At 43.5% G+C, this 20,800-nt stretch overlaps 2 protein-coding genes across 4 annotated transcripts in view; one reads left to right on the top strand and one right to left on the bottom strand.

The window, feature by feature from the left end:
* Window positions 1–10,115, top strand: part of CRNKL1 (crooked neck pre-mRNA splicing factor 1) — a 32,331-nt gene extending 22,216 nt beyond the window's left edge. Inside the window, exons 12-14 of the mRNA XM_021077415.1 lie at window positions 1,420–1,521; window positions 1,775–2,023; window positions 2,767–10,115. Coding sequence (XP_020933074.1) covers window positions 1,420–1,521; window positions 1,775–2,023; window positions 2,767–2,952 — 537 coding nt within the window. The 3' untranslated portion in view covers window positions 2,953–10,115. The remainder of the gene's footprint in view (window positions 1–1,419; window positions 1,522–1,774; window positions 2,024–2,766) is intronic.
* NAA20 (N(alpha)-acetyltransferase 20, NatB catalytic subunit) lies at window positions 6,001–19,504 on the bottom strand. 3 transcript variants are annotated; one of them, XM_021077417.1, is made up of 7 exons: window positions 19,351–19,504; window positions 15,562–15,586; window positions 14,955–15,212; window positions 12,231–12,297; window positions 11,525–11,660; window positions 6,951–7,096; window positions 6,001–6,508 (listed from the first exon to the last, which is right to left on the bottom strand). In XM_021077417.1, the coding sequence occupies exons 1-7, from the start codon at window positions 19,401–19,403 to the stop codon at window positions 6,423–6,425; spliced, it is 771 nt and encodes a 256-aa protein (XP_020933076.1). In that variant the 5' UTR covers window positions 19,404–19,504; the 3' UTR covers window positions 6,001–6,422. The 3 variants fall into 3 exon arrangements, with proteins under 3 accessions (XP_020933076.1, XP_020933077.1, XP_020933078.1); XM_021077418.1 differs by lacking the exon at window positions 14,955–15,212 and having other exon boundaries at window positions 12,231–12,321; window positions 19,351–19,502; XM_021077419.1 differs by lacking the exons at window positions 12,231–12,297; window positions 14,955–15,212 and having other exon boundaries at window positions 11,525–11,730; window positions 19,351–19,503.

Here is a 20,800-nt window from a genome sequence, read left to right as displayed (position 1 = left end):
AGCAGTGACCTACCCCACAGCTGTAGCCACACTCACTCGGTGGGCCAGGGACCAAACCCTTACCTTCTCAGCAACCTGAGCTGCTGCGGTCAGATTCTTAACCGACTGTGTCACAGCAGGAACTCGAGGACTTTTCTGTTTGGGAGACAGAAAGGCGGGGAAGCAGTGCTCTACGGGAGCACAGCAAAGCCCTGCCACAACACCAGGATGAACTGGATCTTGTGGGTGGGTGGGTGGGTGGCTGTCTTCCTCCCTTTCTCAAACAGAAGGCTGAAGGGGATGGGCCAGGGTGGTCTGGGCCGCCTAGAGAACACAGGAGGTAGAGGTTGCGACTGCACATCCCTGGAATCTTCTGGGGCAGCTTTGTCTGGATTGGGCTCAGTAAACCAGGCTGCCTCTGGGAAGTCCTGGCCTGCCTGCCACAGGGCCAGAAAGCATCCTTCAGGGTCTACACCTGAGCCACAAGGTGGCGCCAAACTGCAGTGAGGATGGGTTTAAATCTCTCAGAACCACGGAGCTCACTTGGTGAATCTTTCACTAATGTGGCCCCACTGACTGCACTGGGCAGGCCTTTATCACTGGTCCCATCAGGTGGCTTCAGCCACTCCACAGACTGAAATTCCCAGGCGTCCAGGCCACATCTCCCTTGTCCTTGTGTCCTGACAGGCTGTACTGAACAGGGGCAGCTATTTCTGGGTGCCTGTTGAGGTGAATTCGGACACATCACAGAACTTAAAAATGGAGAGGCACAGGAGTTCCCGTCGTGGCACAGTGGTTAACGGGTCCGACTAGGAACCATGAGATTGCGGGTTCGGTCCCTGCCCTTGCTCAGTGGGTTAACGATCCAGTGTTGCCGTGAGCTGTGGTGTAGGTTGCAGACGCGGCTCGGATTCCGCGTTGCTGTGGCTCTGGCGTAGGCCGGTGGCTACAGCTCTGATTCAACCCCTAGCCTGGGAACCTCCATATGCCGCAGGAGCGGCCCAAGAAATAGCAACAACAACAACAAGACAAAAGACAAAAAAAAAAAAAAAAAAAAAATGGAGGCACAGTGTGTACTGGCCCGTCCAGGCCTGTTCTCTCCCAGCTTCCTTGTATGTAGCAGGATCATGACAGTGCCGGGGCGGGTGGCGAGTTTCTGTGCTCTTCTTGGCTAAGTCCAGCATTTGAGAAACTCCAAAAGAGAATCTGAAAATGAATCCAAGTCCTTTTTTCCTCCTAATCGAGACTCCTGGCCAGATACTGGACATCTTGTAAATATCAGCGTTATTTATTGTATCCATGCACTGCTTCTTCCTTAATTATTCATGAAAGTTCTAGGTTGCTAGATGTCCTAGGTGGAATGCTAGTTAGGCCATGCTTTGGATCAGGGCATGTTGCTTCTTAAATGGCAAGACTGACCCATGAAGGTCTCTTTCTTAGGTGCTTTGGAAATCATATATTGATTTTGAAATTGAGCAGGAGGAAACCGAACGAACACGAAATCTTTACCGACGGTTGCTTCAACGGACACAGCATGTCAAGGTATCCTGTGTTTTGTAGTTATCTTTGATTTTGCGTGAATCAGTCCTAAAGAAATAGTGTGTTTTTATTTCAGACACCTAATTGGATATAGAAGCAGATTGCTTCACGGTTACCACATAAAAGTTTAGAGTCAGTGTGTCATATTAAGACTAGAGATGAACACATTAGAATGTTCAGATGTTAAGAAATTAGCTTTCTGTTACATTGTTTTCTGGGCAACATGGTTAACTTGGTCCTATAATTTTTTTTTAAGGTATGGATCAGTTTTGCGCAGTTTGAATTGTCTTCAGGGAAAGAAGGAAGCTTGGCTAAATGCAGACAGATCTATGAAGAGGCTAACAAAACCATGCGAAACTGTGAGGAAAAGGAAGAGAGACTTATGCTGCTGGAATCTTGGCGAAGCTTTGAAGATGAATTTGGAACAGTATCGGATAAGGAGAGAGTCGACAAACTCATGCCAGAGAAGGTCAAGAAGAGAAGAAAGGTCCAGGCTGATGACGGGGTAAGAACTCAGCCCCTGGAACTGGTCCTCTCGTGCCAGCCTAGCAGAAATGCACCGATGTTGAATCCGCACTTTCTGTGGCACGTGTACAGCCTGAGAATGGGGCGAGACAGGGCAGTCTGGCTGCTGTGAAGACACAGCAGGGTGTATGGTCCACGGGGTGGGGGTGGGAGATGTTGGGGGTCGGGGTGACATGGACACCAGAGAGTATTGGCAAAGGCCTCTGGCTGGCGCTCAATTCCAGGAACTATGCGCAATGTGGTATTTCTGGAGCATCAGCAGGCAGGCAGGGTGGAGGGAGTTGAAACTGAGCCTTTAGGTAGGAGCCAATCCAGAGAAGGCTGTGTAGGCTGCCGAAGAGCTCTCATGCAGCTGGGCCTCCTGCAGGCCAAGTTGACGGGCTTACTTGGAGGAGGGTCTTTTGGAGGCTATTCTAAGCAAAGCAGGTGGTGGTGGAGCTGGAACCAGAGCGATCTTGAGGAAGCAGAATCAGTGCCCAATTGGAGGTGGAAGTGAAGACAAGGAATCAGGCTAATCAGATTTATGGCTTCACTACTGGGTAAATACTAAGTCTTTGAAAATTATAAAACCCAACACGTAAGATTGCAAGATGGAGTTGAAGATAAGGTGAATTTGAACCCTGGGTTTCCCAGTGAAAATTCTCCACTTTAGGGGTATCTCAGGCCCATGTTAGGTTTATCTTTGAACTGTTTTACTTTTTTTTTTTTTTTTTTTTTTTGCAGTCTGATGCAGGCTGGGAAGAGTACTATGATTACATCTTCCCAGAAGATGCTGCCAACCAACCCAACCTCAAACTCCTGGCCATGGCCAAACTCTGGAAGAAACAGCAACAGGAAAAGGAGGCTGGTGAGCAAGACCCAGATAAAGACATCGCTGAGAGTGAATCCGGACCCTCTTGTTCGTGTTAATAGATGTTTTATTATTTTTATAAATTTATAGTTTGGAACTCTTGCGACTCCTGTAAGTTTTTGGATATTTCAACCGTAGTGATTTGATGGGAATCTCTGATGACTACTTTTGAAATTATTTTTTAAGTGCTCTTGGGTTAGGGGTGGGGGTTGCAAGTAAAGGATTTTTTATCCCAGCCCCACCCACTGTCCAGGCTGGGGAGCCAGTTCAAGCCATAAAAAGTGCTAAGTGTAAAAGAAACTGAAAGAAAGAAGCTGTAGCAACGCCAGGTCCTTAGCTCACTACTCGGGACTGGCACCTCCACAGGGACAAGCTATATCACTAATCCATTGCACCACAGCGGGAACTCCTCTAGTAAAGGATTTTATTTGGTGGATTTCTTTATATGAATCTGGACATTCTGGGTCCATATCATGCATTAGGAAGTCTAAAAGTAACAGCATCGGAGTTCCCGTCGTGGCGCAGTGGTTAACGAATCCGACCAGGAACCATGAGGTTGTGGGTTCGGTCCCTGCCCTTGTTCAGTGGGTTAACGATCCAGCGTTGCCGTGAGCTGTGGTGTAGGTTGCAGACGCGGCTCGGATCCCGAGTTGCTGTGGCTCTGGCGTAGGCTGGCACAGCTCCGATTCGACCCCTAGCCTGGGAACCTCCATATGCCGTGGGAGCGGCCCAAAGAAATAGCAAAAAAGACAAAAAAAAAAAAAAAAAAAAAAGTAACAGCGTCTGTTTTAGATGGAACTACACTTTTGAAAGAATCTTTTTCTAGAAGTTTTCAAGTTGTATTCCACAAGTATTTTTTTCATACTTTTTTCCTCATAAAGATATTTATGCATTCATCTGGAACCTATAACTTCTTCACATCTTTAGTCCCACTGACTTGAGTTCCATTCCCAGCTCTGCTACTTAGTGATACATAACCTTTATCTTCAGATCCTTTGTTCATTAAATGGGCTTTTGCAGCTCGTTTTGAAGACTAGAAGAGGAATATACCTGACACAGGGTAGATGCTCAATAGAACGTTCATTCCCAGCCACTTTCATTTTCAGAAATCATCCAGAAGTTCCCAGGCCAGAGATTGAACCTACACCACAGCAATGACAATGTCAGGCCCCCTAACTGCTAGGCCACCATGGGACTCCAGCAGCCACTTTCTTAATGTTCACTCCTTGTGTAATCTAATGTGCTTGAATTAATTTAACTTCTAAATGTCTGTACCTTCCTTTTTTTTTTAATTTCTATTTCATTTTATTTTTTCTTTTTAGGGCTGCACCTGCAGCATATGGAAGTTTCCAGGCTAGGTGTCAAATTGGAGCTACAGCTTCTGGCTTATACCACAGCAATGCCAGATCCAAGCTGAATCTGTGCCCTACACCACAGCTCATGGCAGTGCCAGGTTCTTAACCCACTGAGCAAGGCCAGGGACTGAACCCACATCCTCATGGATACTAGTTGGATTTGTCTCCTCTGCACCACTGCAGGAACTCCCTGTCTGTACCTTCTTAGTGGCCGTTTATGCTAAGTGCTTCTGAAAATGCTAGTTAGAAAATTTAGTTGCTGTATTTCTGAACAAGGTCTTTTCACCAGGAACATTTTAGTTGAATTTGTTTTACTGTAATCAGTTTGCCAAACCGGTTGAGTTCTGTAGTAGCTTAAGTACAGTATTACGAGGGCTGTGAAAGTGTCCTGTGCTCCACTGAGTTTGAGAACCCCTGGGTTAAGGGTTAAGCCATGCTGACAGATCTTTTTAGTTAGGCTTCTCAGAGCCTTTAATGTGTTCCTGTACATTGTGAATCCCCAGTCGCAATGCTGGCCACGTTTCCCCTTAGTGGACCACGGACCCATATCCACCTAAAGTACTAATAAAGATTGCCTGGGGTACTACAGTAGAGACTGTCTGTCTTAACGTTGACCTAGAATGTGAAAAACACCTGAGTACCAGGAATACACAGGGTAACAAAACAGAGCAGCACAACGTGATAACATTATTTCCTGGCTGATACTTGTATTCTCAAGTATTGGCCTTAATTAACCAATCTGAGAGATTGTTTCCTTTCATCTGGCCTGTATTTCTCAAGCCTATTTTGTTTTGCCAAACTATTTGACTAGAACCGTATCGGATCTTTGTGTTTTCTCCTCAGTAAGGACAATTAGAAAATTTTCAATTTGCAAATTTCATTGGGCGAATTTTATTACTAAATTTGCAAGTGTAGTATTCACCCGAGGGAATAAAAGCTAGCTGGTATGGTGCTAAATTGTATCTTGAAAATAAGAGTGAGGGCAGAAGGACGTAAGACCAGCAGGTGAAAAGCAGGCCTATTCAGCCTCACTGCTTCCCACTGGACCAGCGTCAGCTGCCCATGTCCTGGTTCTGATTGTGGAGTCCCAAGGTCTGTCCAGTCAGTGAAGAGGATCACAGAGATCTGAGTCGACTTCACGCACAGGGTTATGAGGTGAGAAGACAGAAAAAATGCTACTTTAAGTGACTAATCATAATCATTTTGTTTATGCTGCATGTGCGTAAAAAAAAAAATATATATATATATAGTAGGTTCTCAATGTCAATTGCTAATAACCCTTTTGGGCATGTAACGTGCCAGCATGAAAAGGCATGAAAGAACAGTTAAAGAACTCACTTCTCTCTCACCCTCAACTCCACCAAAGTCCTTTCAAAGGTAAAAGATTTCTTAATAATCGTTTCTGTGATTTCGTTTTCTTAGCCATTTCTTTTACTCACTGGATATTTTCAGACATTACAGGTGATGAAAACTACACACGAAAGTATGTGGTTAGCCTGTGATCTAGTTGTGTGGCCTTTCTTTAGGAATTAGGTTTTTTCCCCCCTTTATTTTAGCATCTCTTTAGATTCTGAAAGGCAGGGTTTAGACCACGTGTTGTGAATGGAGACAAAAGATCGGAGACAGGCAGTGTGAGAGCACATACCTGGAAGAACATCCTGTGCAAGAAGGAAGCGTAGGTGTACTAGGAAGGGACTGCTCAGTAAGCATGAAAAGTGCTCTGTGTAGAAATGTAAGAGAAACAACGTAACATTTATAGTCAACAATGCATTTTATTTTACAGCTTAGATTTATATATTTCATAAATGCTTTTAAAGCTTCAATGAACAGTTCAATACAAAATATATCTATGTAGCAGTGGTTCTCAGGCACAGAATTAGGAGACTGGAGTGAGCTTTTTCTCTAGCATATTGTGAATATTATGACAGTGGAATGTTCCCTTCTGCCCTAGCTGCCTTTTTGGTTGAACTTTATTATAGTGAACAGCTTTAGGAGGTATGATATTGCTAACTGGAAACGAGATTTAAAGCGTTCTATAAACTTGTATTTTCTTAAAATCTTTAAGATCTAAACAATTCCCTTTTCTCCTAATAGAGCTCCAGGATCATCTAATGAAAATAATATTGTCCATAAACTATCTGGAGCATCATCAGCCTAAGAACCACTGCTTATGGTTATTCAATGTCTTCAGGCCTCACAGGATGAGGTAGTGGTATGATGGATTTCTTCTCAGTGTCCCTGGAAAGTGCTTTTCTCATATCTGTTAGGAAGAAGCAAAGTCTAATGTAAGTATTATAAGTATTTTACATCAAATTTAAAGCATATAGGTTAAAAAAAAGTTTGTCCTCCACCCCACTTTGTGAGTGAGGCCCCCTATATCACAGGTACCCCAACCAACCCAGATGGGACTCAGCTCTTCCTAAAAACGCCTTTTGACAGAATCTGAGTAAAATAGCGTGTTGATTTTTACAGTAAAACAGTAATTGATAGTAATCAACCACTGGTTAGTTAATATAAGGTAATCAGTGGGAAGCTCATAAAGGTAGGTTAAGGGAGATTTAACTATAGCTTAAATTTTAAATATTTTAAGTCCAGAAAATCAGTTTTTGTTTTGTTTTTTAATAACACCAGAGTATTTCGGTCAGTAGGATGGAGGTAAGTGCTGGCTTCCTCTCCGGACACTGCCCCAGAAGGGAGCTCACCATAAGCATCCTCGTCGGGCTCCCCGTTGCTGGCCGAGTAGTACTCTATCACGGTCCTGTACACGCTGTAGCCCAGCTGCTTGTACATGTTGACTGCAACTTGGTTAGACACTCTCACAAAGAGGTCGACAAAAAATCCACCCTTTCTGTAATTCGAAAAATGAGAATTGGAGAAGTCCTAGAAAGTAATACTTAGACATCTTTAAAAATAACACCCGCCCTGACAACTACTCATAGAATGATACTGTGGGTCCCTGCAGCTGATGACATCTTATTATCAATAATTTTTAATAATTTATGGCAATTGTGCAAGACAAACAGATGACTTTGTTTGCATGTTAACATTTCAGAACCTACATGTTTACTTAAAATATAAATTTAAAGAAAGCAATTTTTTAACCATAATTCTGCTACTTGGCTTTAAAATTTTACCGGGTATTTGATATCACAGTAATTGAAAAGTTCATTTTACCAGTTGGTCATAGAATACTTCCATCCATCTGCACAAAGTAAAGATTATGAAGAAGGCACCAGCATGGCCATGGCCCAAGTGTAACTACAGGACATTGGTCACAGTTCTAAAGCCCTCAGCTCAGCAACAGCCCCTGCCTTACCCAGGTCTCCCCGTCCTGACTCCTGTGATCCTCAGCACCTGCTTTCTTCTGTAGCCTTACCATCCATTCTAATTCAGTTTTTCCTGTTTGTGAACATGACAGAAATAGAGTCCTACTTTACTCCTCGGTGACTGTCGGTGTCAAGTCAGCCTCAGGCTGCCGAGCTCGTTCAGACTCCATCCACTGTGTGGATGCTCTAAAGGTGTCTGTGGCCTACAGATAAACATATCTGGTTTTCACTATGATCAACTATGCTGTCTATGCTGTTTTTGAAAATTTTATCATGGCATTTCAGATTGTTAACCAGGCTGAGTGTATTTCTGTCCGCCATTTAGCTTTCTCCTTCTGTATGGTCTTTATGGGTCTTTCATGAATTTTTTCTTTTTCTCCTCCCACCTGTAGTTCTCTATTCTGGATAGTCAACAATGGGGAAAGGACAGTGGATATCTTTTCTCCAGTGTGCAAATCTTTTTCCAGTTTGTAGCCTGGCCTGTCATTATCCTCTGTATCTTTTGATGAACACGTTAACACGTTAACTTCAAAGCAGTTCTTCTCTACCCGGAGGCTATGGAGACACTCGCCTTTGAAGGTGCTTCACAAGGCTTTTTTTTAGTTTTGCTCTTCACAGCCAGGTTTTTGTCAGATCCGCGTATGGTAAGGTACTAACGTAAGAAAAATCTTGTGCTGCCACGTTTACTGGAAAGTGTATCCTCCATCGTGATCTGCTGATGCCTCCTCTGAGGTATGTCAGAATCCATGTATTTCCTGGTTTGTTGCTCAAACTCTGTTCCACTGGCCTAGGTGACGACTCTAGGCCCGACACACAGTCACTCAGTACAGCTGATGCTGAGGGGTGGACTCCGCCCACTTTGTTGATGTTCAGGCATATCTTCTCTTCTTGGCTCCTCCTATTCCCCTGTAGTTCTTGGAATCAATGAGATTTTCACTGACTGGATCAGTAGGCAGCCCTCTGCTCCACTTAGCAAGCTCATCTCTATTGCCTCTGGATAAGGCTTCATAAACTTCATAGAGCTCTTGCACCACTTTCCTTAGGTTTTTCACAAGGGCTTCATGTACTGTTTATATAGAAATGCAGTCGAATTTATACTAACTTTATATCTAACAACTTTTATCAATTCTAAACACTTATGTGTAGATTCTTGTAGGCTTTCTATTTGCACAATCTGATTTGTCCAAGATGACAGTTTTGTTTCTTCTCAACCCTTTTTTTTTTTTTCCTTGCTTTAAAATTTGGTCAAAGATCTCCAGTAAATTACTGGAGAGGCCGACTGTGGTCATCCTTGTCCTGTGCTGGACTTCAAAGGGAAAGCACTCAGTGCCTCACCACTTAACTATAGCTTTGCAGTTAAAATAGTCTTTTTTTAGCTTCGAGAAGTTTCCCTTCTATTTCCTAAATTGCTAACAGTTTTCATTAAGAATGAATACTGGATTTTATCTAAGCATTTTCTACATTTACTTTATTAACCTGGTAGAATACATTCTCACATAGAATACTTCCCCTGGTATGTCAAACTTTTCATGAATCGCTGAATCCACTTTGCTAAGATTTTCCTCAAATTTTCCTTCCTCCTATTGTCAGGTTTTGTTTTCCAGGTTGTCCTAGCCTTAAAAAGTAAGTTGAGGATGTCCCTTTTTTTGTGTAAAAGTGAACTTATAGTCATTATTTCCTAAAATAGTTGGTAAAATTCTCCAGAGAAGCCATAGCTTTATGGCAATGTTTTTGGCTACTGACTGAGATTAGTTAAGGCAGGGGTGAGCCTGCAGCCTATTTTTGTACTCCTTCTAGCTAAGAGTAAGTTTTCACAATTTCAAAGGACTGTTTAAGCAATAAAGACCTTAGGTGGGCTGTGAAGTCTTAACATTTGCTTTCCTGCCCAGATAGTTTTTTGACCCCTGTTCCATACCCTGAATCAATTTGATGATGATGATTTCAACTGCTGCATTTTTACCTTGAATTAATGTCATTGGGTATATAAAAGTCATAATTATTACATCTTCCTGACGGATTAAATCCTTTATCAATATGCCATGACTCTTTTTTTATCTTGGTAATTCTGGAACTATAATATGCCTGTTAAGTATATACATTTTTGGTTAGAATTTGCATAATTTTCAAAATTACTTTCAATCTTTCTGTACCTTTTAACACATATTCCTGTAAATAGAATAGTTTCTGAGTGTCTTTGTCCTTTATAAGAACACTTAACCTGGGATCTTAGTAAATTTTAAATATACATTATTGTTGACTTGTAGCTACAATGCTGTTCATCAAAATCTAGAGATTTATTCTTGCGTATCTGAAACTTTTCAGTAACTTTCCATTTCCTACTCCCCTCAGCCACCACCATTCCATCTTTATGAATTTAAGTATCTCATATTATAGTATTTGTCTTTTTTGTGACTGGCTTCTTTCACGCTTTTTGTTTTGCCACTTTTTAAAGTTCCTATTTAATCTCTTCTTTTGATTTTTATTATTCCACTTTTTTCTTTGGAAATTATATGCTGCTTCTATTAAAGATATATTTATGTATAAATGTGTGTGGGTACTCATTCCTATAACAAATATACTTAAGTCTTCACAACTATTATGGAAAAGGGAAGAGCATTGAGAGTCTATTCTATATACATTAAAGCTTATGTGCAAGGCCATGGCTAAATGGAACCCATTTCCTAACTCCCTGTACAGTATAAAGTAATGCCAAATCTATAATCTTGCTAAAAATTTTCTCCTCTTCCCTGTTCAATCTAGGAAGATTTTTTTTTTTTTTAATTCTTAGGGACTAGACTTCTTTTTCAGCTAAGACAATTACTTTCCTCTTCTCTCTAAATGAGCTTAGATTCCTTTTGCCTCCAACTGGTTTACAGCATTTTCAGGTCACTGTTACTTCTTTAAAGCGTTCCACTTAATTATTCAATAAAGGTAAGTCTCAAGATGCCTTCTCAGCAGCTATTCTTTCTTGTATTTATATACAGTAGAGAAAAAAAATGGCAGTTTGACAACCAGTTAAATGTTTAATCTCTTATCTGTTTCTAGGGTGGGAGCTGGCAGGAGGAGTCTTAATTATCCATTGTTTTCAAAATGAGACTGTTTGATATATACAACAGGTCTTTTTTTTTTTTTTAAGCCACAATGCTGGCAGTTCCCAAGCTGTGCTCCTGTGTGTGCCTCAAACTCAAAGAAATGCTGTAGGACATTTCCAAATGTTTGAGGAAAACACAGTCAAACCTTACATGTTGGACACTGGCAAACTACTAGCTTCAGGTAGTTCACCAATACACATCAGGTTACAATCCTTTTGGATTGTATTTTATATATTTTACATAATATCTTCATGAAGCCAGGCTTTTGGCAGTTCCTGTGATTAAAGAAACCCAGGACTGCAGGTGGTTCTATCTCTTTCCAAGATTTGGAGAAGTAAGGTGATGCCCAGCAGGTATCTCATCTAGGAGGTAACCACCATTATTTAAATAATGCGATAATGTCTTCTTTCAATATGTTTTTTTTTTTTTTTCAAATAGCTACTAGCTTGTTAGGACACAACTGCCTAAGACTAAACTTTTCCTTTGGCCTAGAGCACTGTGAAAAAATTACTGAGATGTCAAGGGCAACGGCAGCAGAACTGGGGAACATCCGCTGCAGTGGCAGGAATACTGACCAAAACCTTGAGGGTCAGTTTTTGACTACACCAATTACCCAGCCTATAAACCTATGGCAGGCCACTCAACCTTGCCTTAATCATCCTCAGAAGCAAAAGAGGGACAATAATATCAGTGAGCATGTGACAGCACTGTTGAAAGGACTATGACAGGCTGAAAATGAAATTCCTGTAAACTGTAAAGCATGAGAAATGGTCAACCTGAAGAGAAAAAATCTTAGGTAAATCAAAGGAAAATCAAATAGTTACAATTCATGAACTGTTTTAAAAAGCAGGATCTTACCTTTCAGATATCTCCTCTAATAACTCCATAAGTTTAGCAGCCAAGCCAAGGCGTCGAAATTCTGGGGCAACAGAAAGAGCTGTGACGTGCCCGTGCCATTCTTCCCTTGCCACCGAGCCTTCTGCCTTCCCCATGACTGCCAACACAAGACCACACCCAGTCACCAACACGCAGACTCCCAGACACAGGTGCTGCTGGGTATGTTTCTATATAACAAAGGAAGCTAAGGACAATTCTAATTTTTGAGTAAATTCTTAGTCATTTGCAACTAACTATTGTTAGTGCTTTTATTTGAATTTCACTTGTAAATAAAATGCTAAATCTAGTTGTAGAATCAGAAAAAGGTTTTTCTTTTAAAACGAATGATGTACTGAAAACACAACTGATGCTGAACGCAGAGCCAAAATATATGTATTTAAAAGTCTACATTGGCATGTGGGTGATTATGTGTGTATGTACACATAAATGAGACAATCCACAGCTCACATTTTTGTCAGTAATGCTACCATATCTGTGTCACTGCTGTACCCCAAGCCCTGCACAGGGCCTAAAGCAGAAGGGATTAATGAGTTGTCAAAATGAAAATAAAATTACAGGCATCACGATTATACTTCCAGTTCTACAGTCAAGCTATTAACAGTCAATTAAGACCTGTGTTTTAATCTTAACTGCCTCATCAAAAAAGTACTAGTGGTATTATACTTACTATAACCCATTAACTCTCCACCGGGCGCCTCTGCAACGATGAAGTACTCTGGCCAATGGGCGAGGTACTGTAAGTAAAAGGGGATCCCATACTAGAGTCTTGTTAAGGAGGACAGAAAGTAATGGACAGTTCAGAGTTCTTTCCTTTAAAAAGCATAGTGTTACTTTATCCCCAGCCAGATGTATGGTTTTGATAATCAGTTTACTACCATAAATATTTAGCTCAGCACTCATTTTTAACAAATTGCCTGAATATCTAATAACCTCAGACAGCACCATCCTGCAGAGAACCAGGACTCCCTGTCTTCCTGCTGATCACACTGTCTCGATCTCTTCAGAGCACTTTCTCATCGCCTGGTGTTCTTCCTGTTTGCTATCTGTCTCCCATGGAATACGACTGGCGGTGTTCTCTCTGTTGCAGGTGCTTGGCACACAGTAGGTGCTCAGTATGTTTATTTTTCTATAATCACACTGGGAAACTAATTATTAGTTCCTACACTAGCTTCGCAGGACCATGAAAAATAACTAAGTACTTCCAAAAGCAACTTAACAAACCCAGTTTGGCCTCCACTGCTTGAAATTCTCCACTAGTAATGCAAAAAAAACCCCCAAAAAACTGACATAAAAGTGATAGCCTGAGTAATCTGCTCATCACTAACTCTTCAACCCTGGCATCCTTACTGACTTGCACTATTCATTCCCATGTTGCTTCTCAGTGGAAGCCTGCGTTCTCTAAGGAGCACCTCAACCATACTAAAGCTCCTGGAAAATCTGTTCAGTGGTAAATTCTTCAAACTTTCCTCTGAAGGGGACACCCTTTATCCTGCCTCTTCAAACTTAACCCTTAACGTGGCAGCCAGCAAACCCTCCTGCCACCCAACACTGACACACACGTAAAGTCTCTCCTCCGGCTAATGCAGGAGCCCCAGGCGCTGGCTTGCAGACCACGAAAACCCGGCAGGTTACTCTAAAACATGGCCTCACCTGGATTATGGGACTTAAGCATAACTGAGTACACCATATAGCTTGATTTGCATCCTAGTACTCTCCTTATATACAGTGAAACGGTTTGTCATTCAAAATTTTTCAAAATCCATTTTTTTTAAACATGGAGGTCTTTAATGGGTCATAATTTTTAAAATACAAATGAAAATTAAGACTTTTTTGCTTTTTCCATTCAACTTCATTTCTGACATGTAGCACCACTGTTGCCTGTGCCTATAGTTGGTTTTTACTGTTACTTGTTTTCCACTGACATAACTCAGGGGCTGACAAACCTTTTCTATAAGGAGCCAGACAGTAGATATTCTAGGCTGTCTGGACTATGTGGTCTCCCTTGCAACTACTCAAACTGAAAGCCATGGACAAGAGCTGCAGACAGTATGTAAATTATTCACTATGGCTGCGTCCAATAAAACTTCATTTACAAAAACAGGCAGTGGGCCAGATGTGGCCCATGCATGTTAATGTGCATTCCTGCCTCTATTATCTTCAGCTTCCAGGAAACTGAATTACTAGGAATCACATTAGCAAAGCACCTTCCAGAAAGACTGTAGCAGTTTACTGTCTCTAACAATTTATGAGAATGCCCCCCTCTCCTGACCATCATCAACCCTGGGTTTATCATGATTTAAAATCCTTGATAACTTGATAGATAAAACATAGCACCTCATCTTGGTTTTAATTTGCTTATCTTTTGATTGGTAAGACTGAGCTCTTAATGTTTTCATTAGCCTCCTTTATGCCCTCTTTGTTAAACATCAATTTATATTACCCTCTTACCAGGTTCCTTAAAGACTAAAAATAGAACTACCATATGATCTAGCAATCCCACTCCGGGCATATATCCATTACTCAAAAAGATACATGCACCCTAATGTTCACAGCAGCACCATTCACAATAGCCAAGAAATGGAAGCAACCTAAATGCCCATCCACAGAGGAATGGATAAAGAAAATGTGGTACATGTATACAGTGGAATATTACTCAGCCATAAAAATGAAACACCATTTGCAGCAATGTGGACACCACTAGAGATTACTATACTAAATCAAGTCAGACAGAGAAAGACAAATATATGATATCCCCTATATGTAGAATCTTAAAAAATGATACAAATGAACCTATTTACAAAACAGACTCACAGACTTAGAAAACAAACTTATGGTTAGCAAGGTGGGGGGGATGGATAAATTAGGAGTTTGGGATTAGCATACACATGCTACACATACTACTATATATAAAACAGATTAACAAGGACATACTGTATATATAATACAGGGAACTCTACTCAATACTATGTAATAACATATATAGGAAAAGAATCTGAAAAAGAGTGGATATTTGCATAAGCGAATTATTTTGCTGTGCACCTGAAGCTAACACATTGCAAAATTGTCTACTTCAACATACAATAAAAATTAAATTGAAAAAAAAATTACTCTTACCCTGCAGTGGACAAGGAGCAAACGCAGAAACCCAACTTTGTGTTTTAGGCCACTGAGCACACAGGGGTTGTCTGTTACAGGCAGAGGACCCTACTTTACACATTTCTGCCTATTTTTCTATTGGGGAACATCAGAAATAACTACTAATTGTTACCCAAAGTCCTTTTTTCACTTTGGCAACAAGCCCCAGTTTAAAGCTGGCTCATTCCCAGACTCTGTTCTAGACAGGTAAGCATGGCATGAGTTACCCCTAAAAGTCTGGGAAGTACACTCTCACCTTCCCCTCTGTTGACCAGTCCTCCTCCAGGATCAAGGATGTGATGCTGTGGGATCTGGGAGCCACCTGGGCAGGAAGCCAAAGCCACCAGGGATGGACGAGCCTGGTCGCTGGTGACATCACAGAACCACCGTGGACTGCTCGTCCTCTCCAGACTTTGTTCACATCAGACAGAAACAGCCCATCCTGCTGAAGCCAGTGCTTTCTGCTGCACACAGCTATGCTTACGGCTGAGGGTGAGGCGGGTGGGTGACTGTACTGTTCTCCATTTAGGAGGTCCTTACATTAGTAGCTTTGTCAGGAAGATTTAAGAAAACACTCAACGTGAGGTTTTTTGTTGTTTTAATTGCTTTCAAGAAGTTCCCATATGACACAGCAGGTTAAGGATCCAGCACTGCTGCAGCTGTGCCACAGGTGGGAACGGCGGCATGGGTTCTATCCCTGGCCCAGGAACTTCCATATGTGGCCAAAAAAAAAAAAAAAAAATGCTTCCAATTTGCTTTTTGTTTCCTGACCTCCAAATTTTAAACTTTTTCAATATTCAAGTCTATTCTCCTCTTTTATTTCCCTTACTCTAAGCCTTCATTCAATTTTTTAAAAAGGATACAGTTTCTGTAAGTGGATCCAAGTTACTAAAAAAAAACAAGAGAAATGTCAAAAGTAAGTAGTGTTTACAAAACCTGTTTAAGCCAACTAACGTTCACAGGGGAAATAAGACATGCTAAATCCACAACTTCAAAACCAACTTTAGAGCTAAGAAAGCTTTAATCTTCCTAATGACCACAGTGAGCCATCGTCACAGCCACTCTGAAGACATCTATACATTTTCAACTGCTGCTGCTTTACAAATTCTAGTTAACACATCGTGTCGACCTTCCACCTTCTAAATGGCAATTAACTATTAATGGAACTGAGGACCATCCAGGCATGTCAATCAAACAGGGGTAAAACTACCCCACCCCCCAACGTCTGACAAGGGGCCTCTATCTGCAAATTCTTCCTCCTTCTACCTAATCCCACCCTCTAAACATGGGCACTGTCAACACTCTGGCCTCTGCTCCCTATTCTGCATTCTTGCCTCCCTTCCCCACCTCTCCCATTCCCATACTTTTAATTTTGTTCTCAGAGGAGCCCCTGAATCTGGCTCTGGTGCTGAGCGCCTGCCCCTACAGCATATCCAACCACAATACTCCAGAGTCAGCGTTTCTTAAAATGCATTTCTGCTTTGTCTACAAAGAGCTCTGCCCTCACTTTCCTATTCAATTAAGGGAATCACTATTTTGCCAGCCCCAGACCAGCCAGCTTCAACTCTTCTCTTGCACAGTCTCTTCCTTGAGGCCCCTAACAATGCCCAGCAGTTCTCAGAACGCCTTTACACTCAAAAATTACTGGGACCCCAAAGAACTTTATGTAGGTTATAGCTATTGATATTTAATTTTTTAAAAACACCCCTTTAAAATAATAAGTTACATATTAATGTAGCTTTTTTAACCAAAAAAATCACTTTATTTTAAAGAAGAACAAAAACGAGCGATGACAGCACTGTTTTAACAATTTTACAGATCTTGTTAATGTCTGGCTTAATAGAAAACAGCTGGATTCTCATTGCTGCATCTGTTATGCTTGTTGCAAGATCACACACCTGGAGAACTCCACTGTGCACTTGTGAGAGAATGAGGAAGGCAAAAAAAAAAATCTCTAGTGTCATCATGAAAATGGCTCTGACCTTGCAGAACCCCCAGAACAATCCTGAGGAGCCCTGGTGCACACTTGGAGAATCACGGATCTAATACAACACAACGTGGGATGTGAATCACCTTCCCAGGCCTCCCAGTTCGCCCTTAACGTCCCCCTATTTCCATCTCAGCTGCTCCCTGTTTCAGTAAGACAACAACAGTAGGAAGAAAGCTTCACCAAGATCCCACCCCAACCCACCCACCTGAAGCATCTGTACCCACCCTCCATGTGCTCTCCTGTACTAGGACTGGGGCACTGGTGGGCAGGTCCCATAGCCCTGCTCCCAGAAAGACATGTACACGTGTGCTGCATGCTTGGCCACCCACTATGGCTCACAGCTGCATGCTCCTGAAATGCTGCCCCAGCTCGGCCCCACCTCACTGGGCCTCAGCTCCTTTAACACATGATGCCCTGGAGCGCCAACCTGGAGCCTTTTTTTCCTACCCACATTCATTCCATTACTGATGTCCCCTAGCCGCCTGGTTTTAATACCATCTACGTAGTGTTGGCCCCCAAATTTCTATCTTTAGCACAGAACTAAACATGAGACTCTCCTGCCCAGATGCCCACCTGACTTCTCCACCTGGTACCAAGTGCACTTGGCAGAGGCCCATGTCCTATGCTGGTCTCTTCAAGGTCCAGCCCTTTGATCCAACCTCGTGACCTCACACCCCCACACTCACCCCTGCAGCCACACTGGCCACCCGCCGCAGCCTCCTGTCTGAAACAGCAGTCTGTGCACTAGCTATGCCCTCTGCCTCGAAGTACCCATCCCTCTGCTCCTCTCTCCCCCAATGGTCTTTCCGCAGTGACCCCTTCCCTGAACACCTTACCAGAAGTCAAATCCCCATTCACTTCCTATCTCCCTTTCCTGCTCTCATTTTTCCCTTTGTACTGAGCACTAAGTTCTACATGCTGTATTTTCTCACCTTGTTTTCCCCTCTAAAAGGTAAACTCCAGAAAGATAATTTTTTTCCCCTGTTCTGTTCACTGCTATGTCTTCAGCACTGGTGCACAGCAGGCATAAGATATTTTTCCAAGAATACAACATTTGTTAAATTAACTGCAATGTTTCCACATCCATTGCTTCTTTCACACCCTGAGTGATCCAAGGAGTTCTTGATAGAAGTGCACTAAAGTGAGAATTAGGAGAAAATGAGGAGGACAAGGAGTCTCCCTATTGGCATATTCTGAAGAGCCCTTAATGAGCTAGGTGATTCTCTGAAATCAGATATTTTGTTATAAATAAATGATCCTGCATATTTTCTTTCTACTCTATTCCTTTTCATATATAAGCACTGGCCCTTCTTAGGTCTTCAGTTAGGACTGATTCTCCCAGAAGCTTTGCCTCTACTCCTGAAACTTCCAGGCAACTGGCACCTCCCAGGCCTGCACTTCCCAAACCCAAGCCTCTGTCAAGCCACCATTACCAAAGCGTCTTAAAAGGCTTACCTGCTAGTATGCCTCCTCTTACTGCCTCTCACTCCTCACACCGCCTCCCGCTCCTCACAGCTTGTGGTGGGGAGCTCAGGCTCCAGAGCGGTGCTCTTCACACAACTAAGAATGTGCATTTCCAAAAAGTTCCCCGGTGGTCAGGGACCTCGCTAAGCAGCACAGCCCTGGAGTCAAATGTCCTTAAATTTGACTCCTTGCTTCCTGCCGGCAGGAAGGCTCTCCCACCAGGGGCAATTCACACTCAGTACTTTAGTTAATTCACACCAGATGGGATAAGAAGCGCATCCACACACAGCGAGACCTCAACACAGCCTCAGTTACGCTCCTCCGACTGGGAGAGGCCCCGGAGAAAATCCCCAACAATGGGGCAGACCAGTCTCACCAGTTTCTCTGACCTCCGAATTACAGAACCGGCTACTACAGTCCCTCACCTGAGAGGTGTTGGCCATTCCTGAGGCTCTCACCTCCACACCTGCGTCCTTCTCCAAAACCTCCCTCCTCACCACCATCAACACTTACACACCTTCCAAGGCTCAGCTACTTTTTGAATGTTTCTAGCTACCTCGTCTCGAGTTCTTTCCATGCTCCTGACACTTGAATCTGAACTACTTGGTCCTTAGTTTTCACGTGACTACCAGAGTATCTTTAAAGTGGATGTGGGATTGGTGGATGCGTGGATGGATGGATGACGCCAGTGTAGCACTGTAAACGATAGAGTCGGCTTATGAGTCTACAGTCAACTTCTTAAGTGTTCAGAAATTTTCATAATAAAACGTTTGGGAAAAAAAAGGCATGTACAAGTCCCACACCCCGACTTAAGTCGGACGCAAGGAAGTGCGCACCGTGGGCCTTGCCGCCCCCGACTCCCCCGCAGGAAGCGCAGCGACAGTAACGAAACGCACGAAACTGCCACTCCGCAAGAACACAAGTGGACCTCCTCCTCCAAGCTGGGCGGCACCGCGCGGGTCCCCGGCACCGAGAGGACGCCGACCGGAGACGCGGGACCGGTCCGCGCCCCCTGCCCGACGGCCCCGTGAGGCGCCGGGACTGCACGCGTTGGGCTGCTGTGGGACGTCCGCGCCCGGCCAAGGTCAGCGGGGCGTCAGCACGTCCGTTCGGCCCGGCCTCCTCCCTACCCCGACCCCGCGGCCCCGGGGACGCAACGGCGGCAGCATGGCCATGGTCAGGGAGCGCGGCCACTCACATATTGTTGAAGCGGAACAGGTCGTCGCACGTGAAAGCCCGGAGAGTGGTCATCCCGTCGCAGCCGCAGGAGCCGGCCCTCCGCGACCCCGCGCACTCCCCGCCGGAAGTCGTTCCGCGCGCGGCCGCCGCGGGGCGGAGCGCAGAACTGCTTCCGGGCCAAGAGTTGCTCAGCAACGGTGGAGGCGACGCAGCTCCCTCTGGTGGCCAGAGTCGGGAACTCCTGGGGAGTCTCCGGGTCTTTTTCAGAACTTCACAACCGCTCGTTGGGAGTGACTGGGGAAGCGGGCAGGGGGATCCCCCAGGAAGGAGCAGAGACTCTGGAGTTAGGAAACCAAAGCGGTAAGATTAGACAGTGAGTCCAAAGAGGAATCTAAACTGCACAAGGCCATCGGGAATGCTGAAACGTATTTACAAGTAGATGTAAGTCGGTGTACACAAAGCAGCAATCCAGTGCATCTCCTCCTGGACACGCACGATGCATGTGCGTTTCAGTGGTCAAGAATCATTTTTATTACTACCCATTTTCTGCAGTTTACAGAGTTAACCGGGATGGATGTAGCTGGCAGGATCAAAACTGAATAGATTACAGAGCATCAGAGAAATAAGGATACCAGGAGTTCCAGTCGTGGCGCAGCAGAAACGAATCTGACTAGGAACCATGAGGTTGCCGGTTAGATCCCTGGTCTCGCTCAGTGGGTTCAGGATCCGGCAGTGCCTTGAGCTGTGGTGTAGGTCGCAGACGCGGCTTGGATCAGGCGCTGCTGCGGTTGTGGTGTAGACCGGCAGCTGTAGCTCAGATTAGACCCCTAGCTTGGGAACCTCCGGATGCCGCGGGTGTGGCCCTGAAAAGGCAAAAAAAAAGAAAGAAAGAAAAAAAAGATCACACACACACACATATAAAACCTCACATCATATATGGTAAATACGTTTTCAACTTTTTTGTTGTTGTTGTCTTTTTGTCTTTTGGGGGCTGCTCCCGTGGCACATGAAGGTGCCCAGACTAGGGGTCCAATCGGAACTGTAGCCGCCAGTCTACGCCACAACAACTCCGGATCCGAGCCGTATCTTGAACCTACACCACAACTCACGGCAACACTGGATCCTAGACCCACCCACCGAGCGAGGCCAGGGATAGAACCCAGGTCCTCATGGATTCTAGTCGGGTTTGCTAACCACTGAGCTACGACGGGAACTCCACGTTTTCAACATCTTAATCAAAATCGTTGAGGTTGAAGTCATATTTTTTATTAGAATTTTCCATTTAGGGCACTGTTGTCTCTTTGTAATTTAAAGATATAATGCTCTTTGTCTCCTCTGTCTTCCTCTCTTGATTATGTTTCTTGTATTATTGTGACTTTTTTAGAATTTATATATACATCTGTGTTACAAATATGCATCCTCCAGTTAAGTCTGTAATTCAAGGGATGTAATACTTGCTGCCACTTTTT

This window comes from Sus scrofa, chromosome 17 (assembly GCF_000003025.6).
Source record: "Sus scrofa isolate TJ Tabasco breed Duroc chromosome 17, Sscrofa11.1, whole genome shotgun sequence".
Taxonomy (NCBI): Eukaryota; Metazoa; Chordata; class Mammalia; order Artiodactyla; family Suidae; genus Sus; species Sus scrofa.
Note: the sequence above shows the minus strand (reverse complement) of the source record. Positions and strands in the feature narration are given on the sequence as shown.

Excerpts from the sequence above, each read along its gene's own strand:
- NAA20 (XM_021077417.1), bottom strand. The coding sequence starts at position 19,403 with ATGACCACTCTCCGGGCTTTCACGTGCGACGACCTGTTCCGCTTCAAC. Across the intron at positions 15,587-19,350 it reads CTGTTCCGCTTCAACAATAT|TAACTTGGATCCACTTACAG; the intron begins GTGAGTGGCCGC and ends GTTTTTTTTTAG. Across the intron at positions 11,661-12,230 it reads TGGAGAGTTAATGGGTTATA|TCATGGGGAAGGCAGAAGGC; the intron begins GTAAGTATAATA and ends TTGTGTTGGCAG.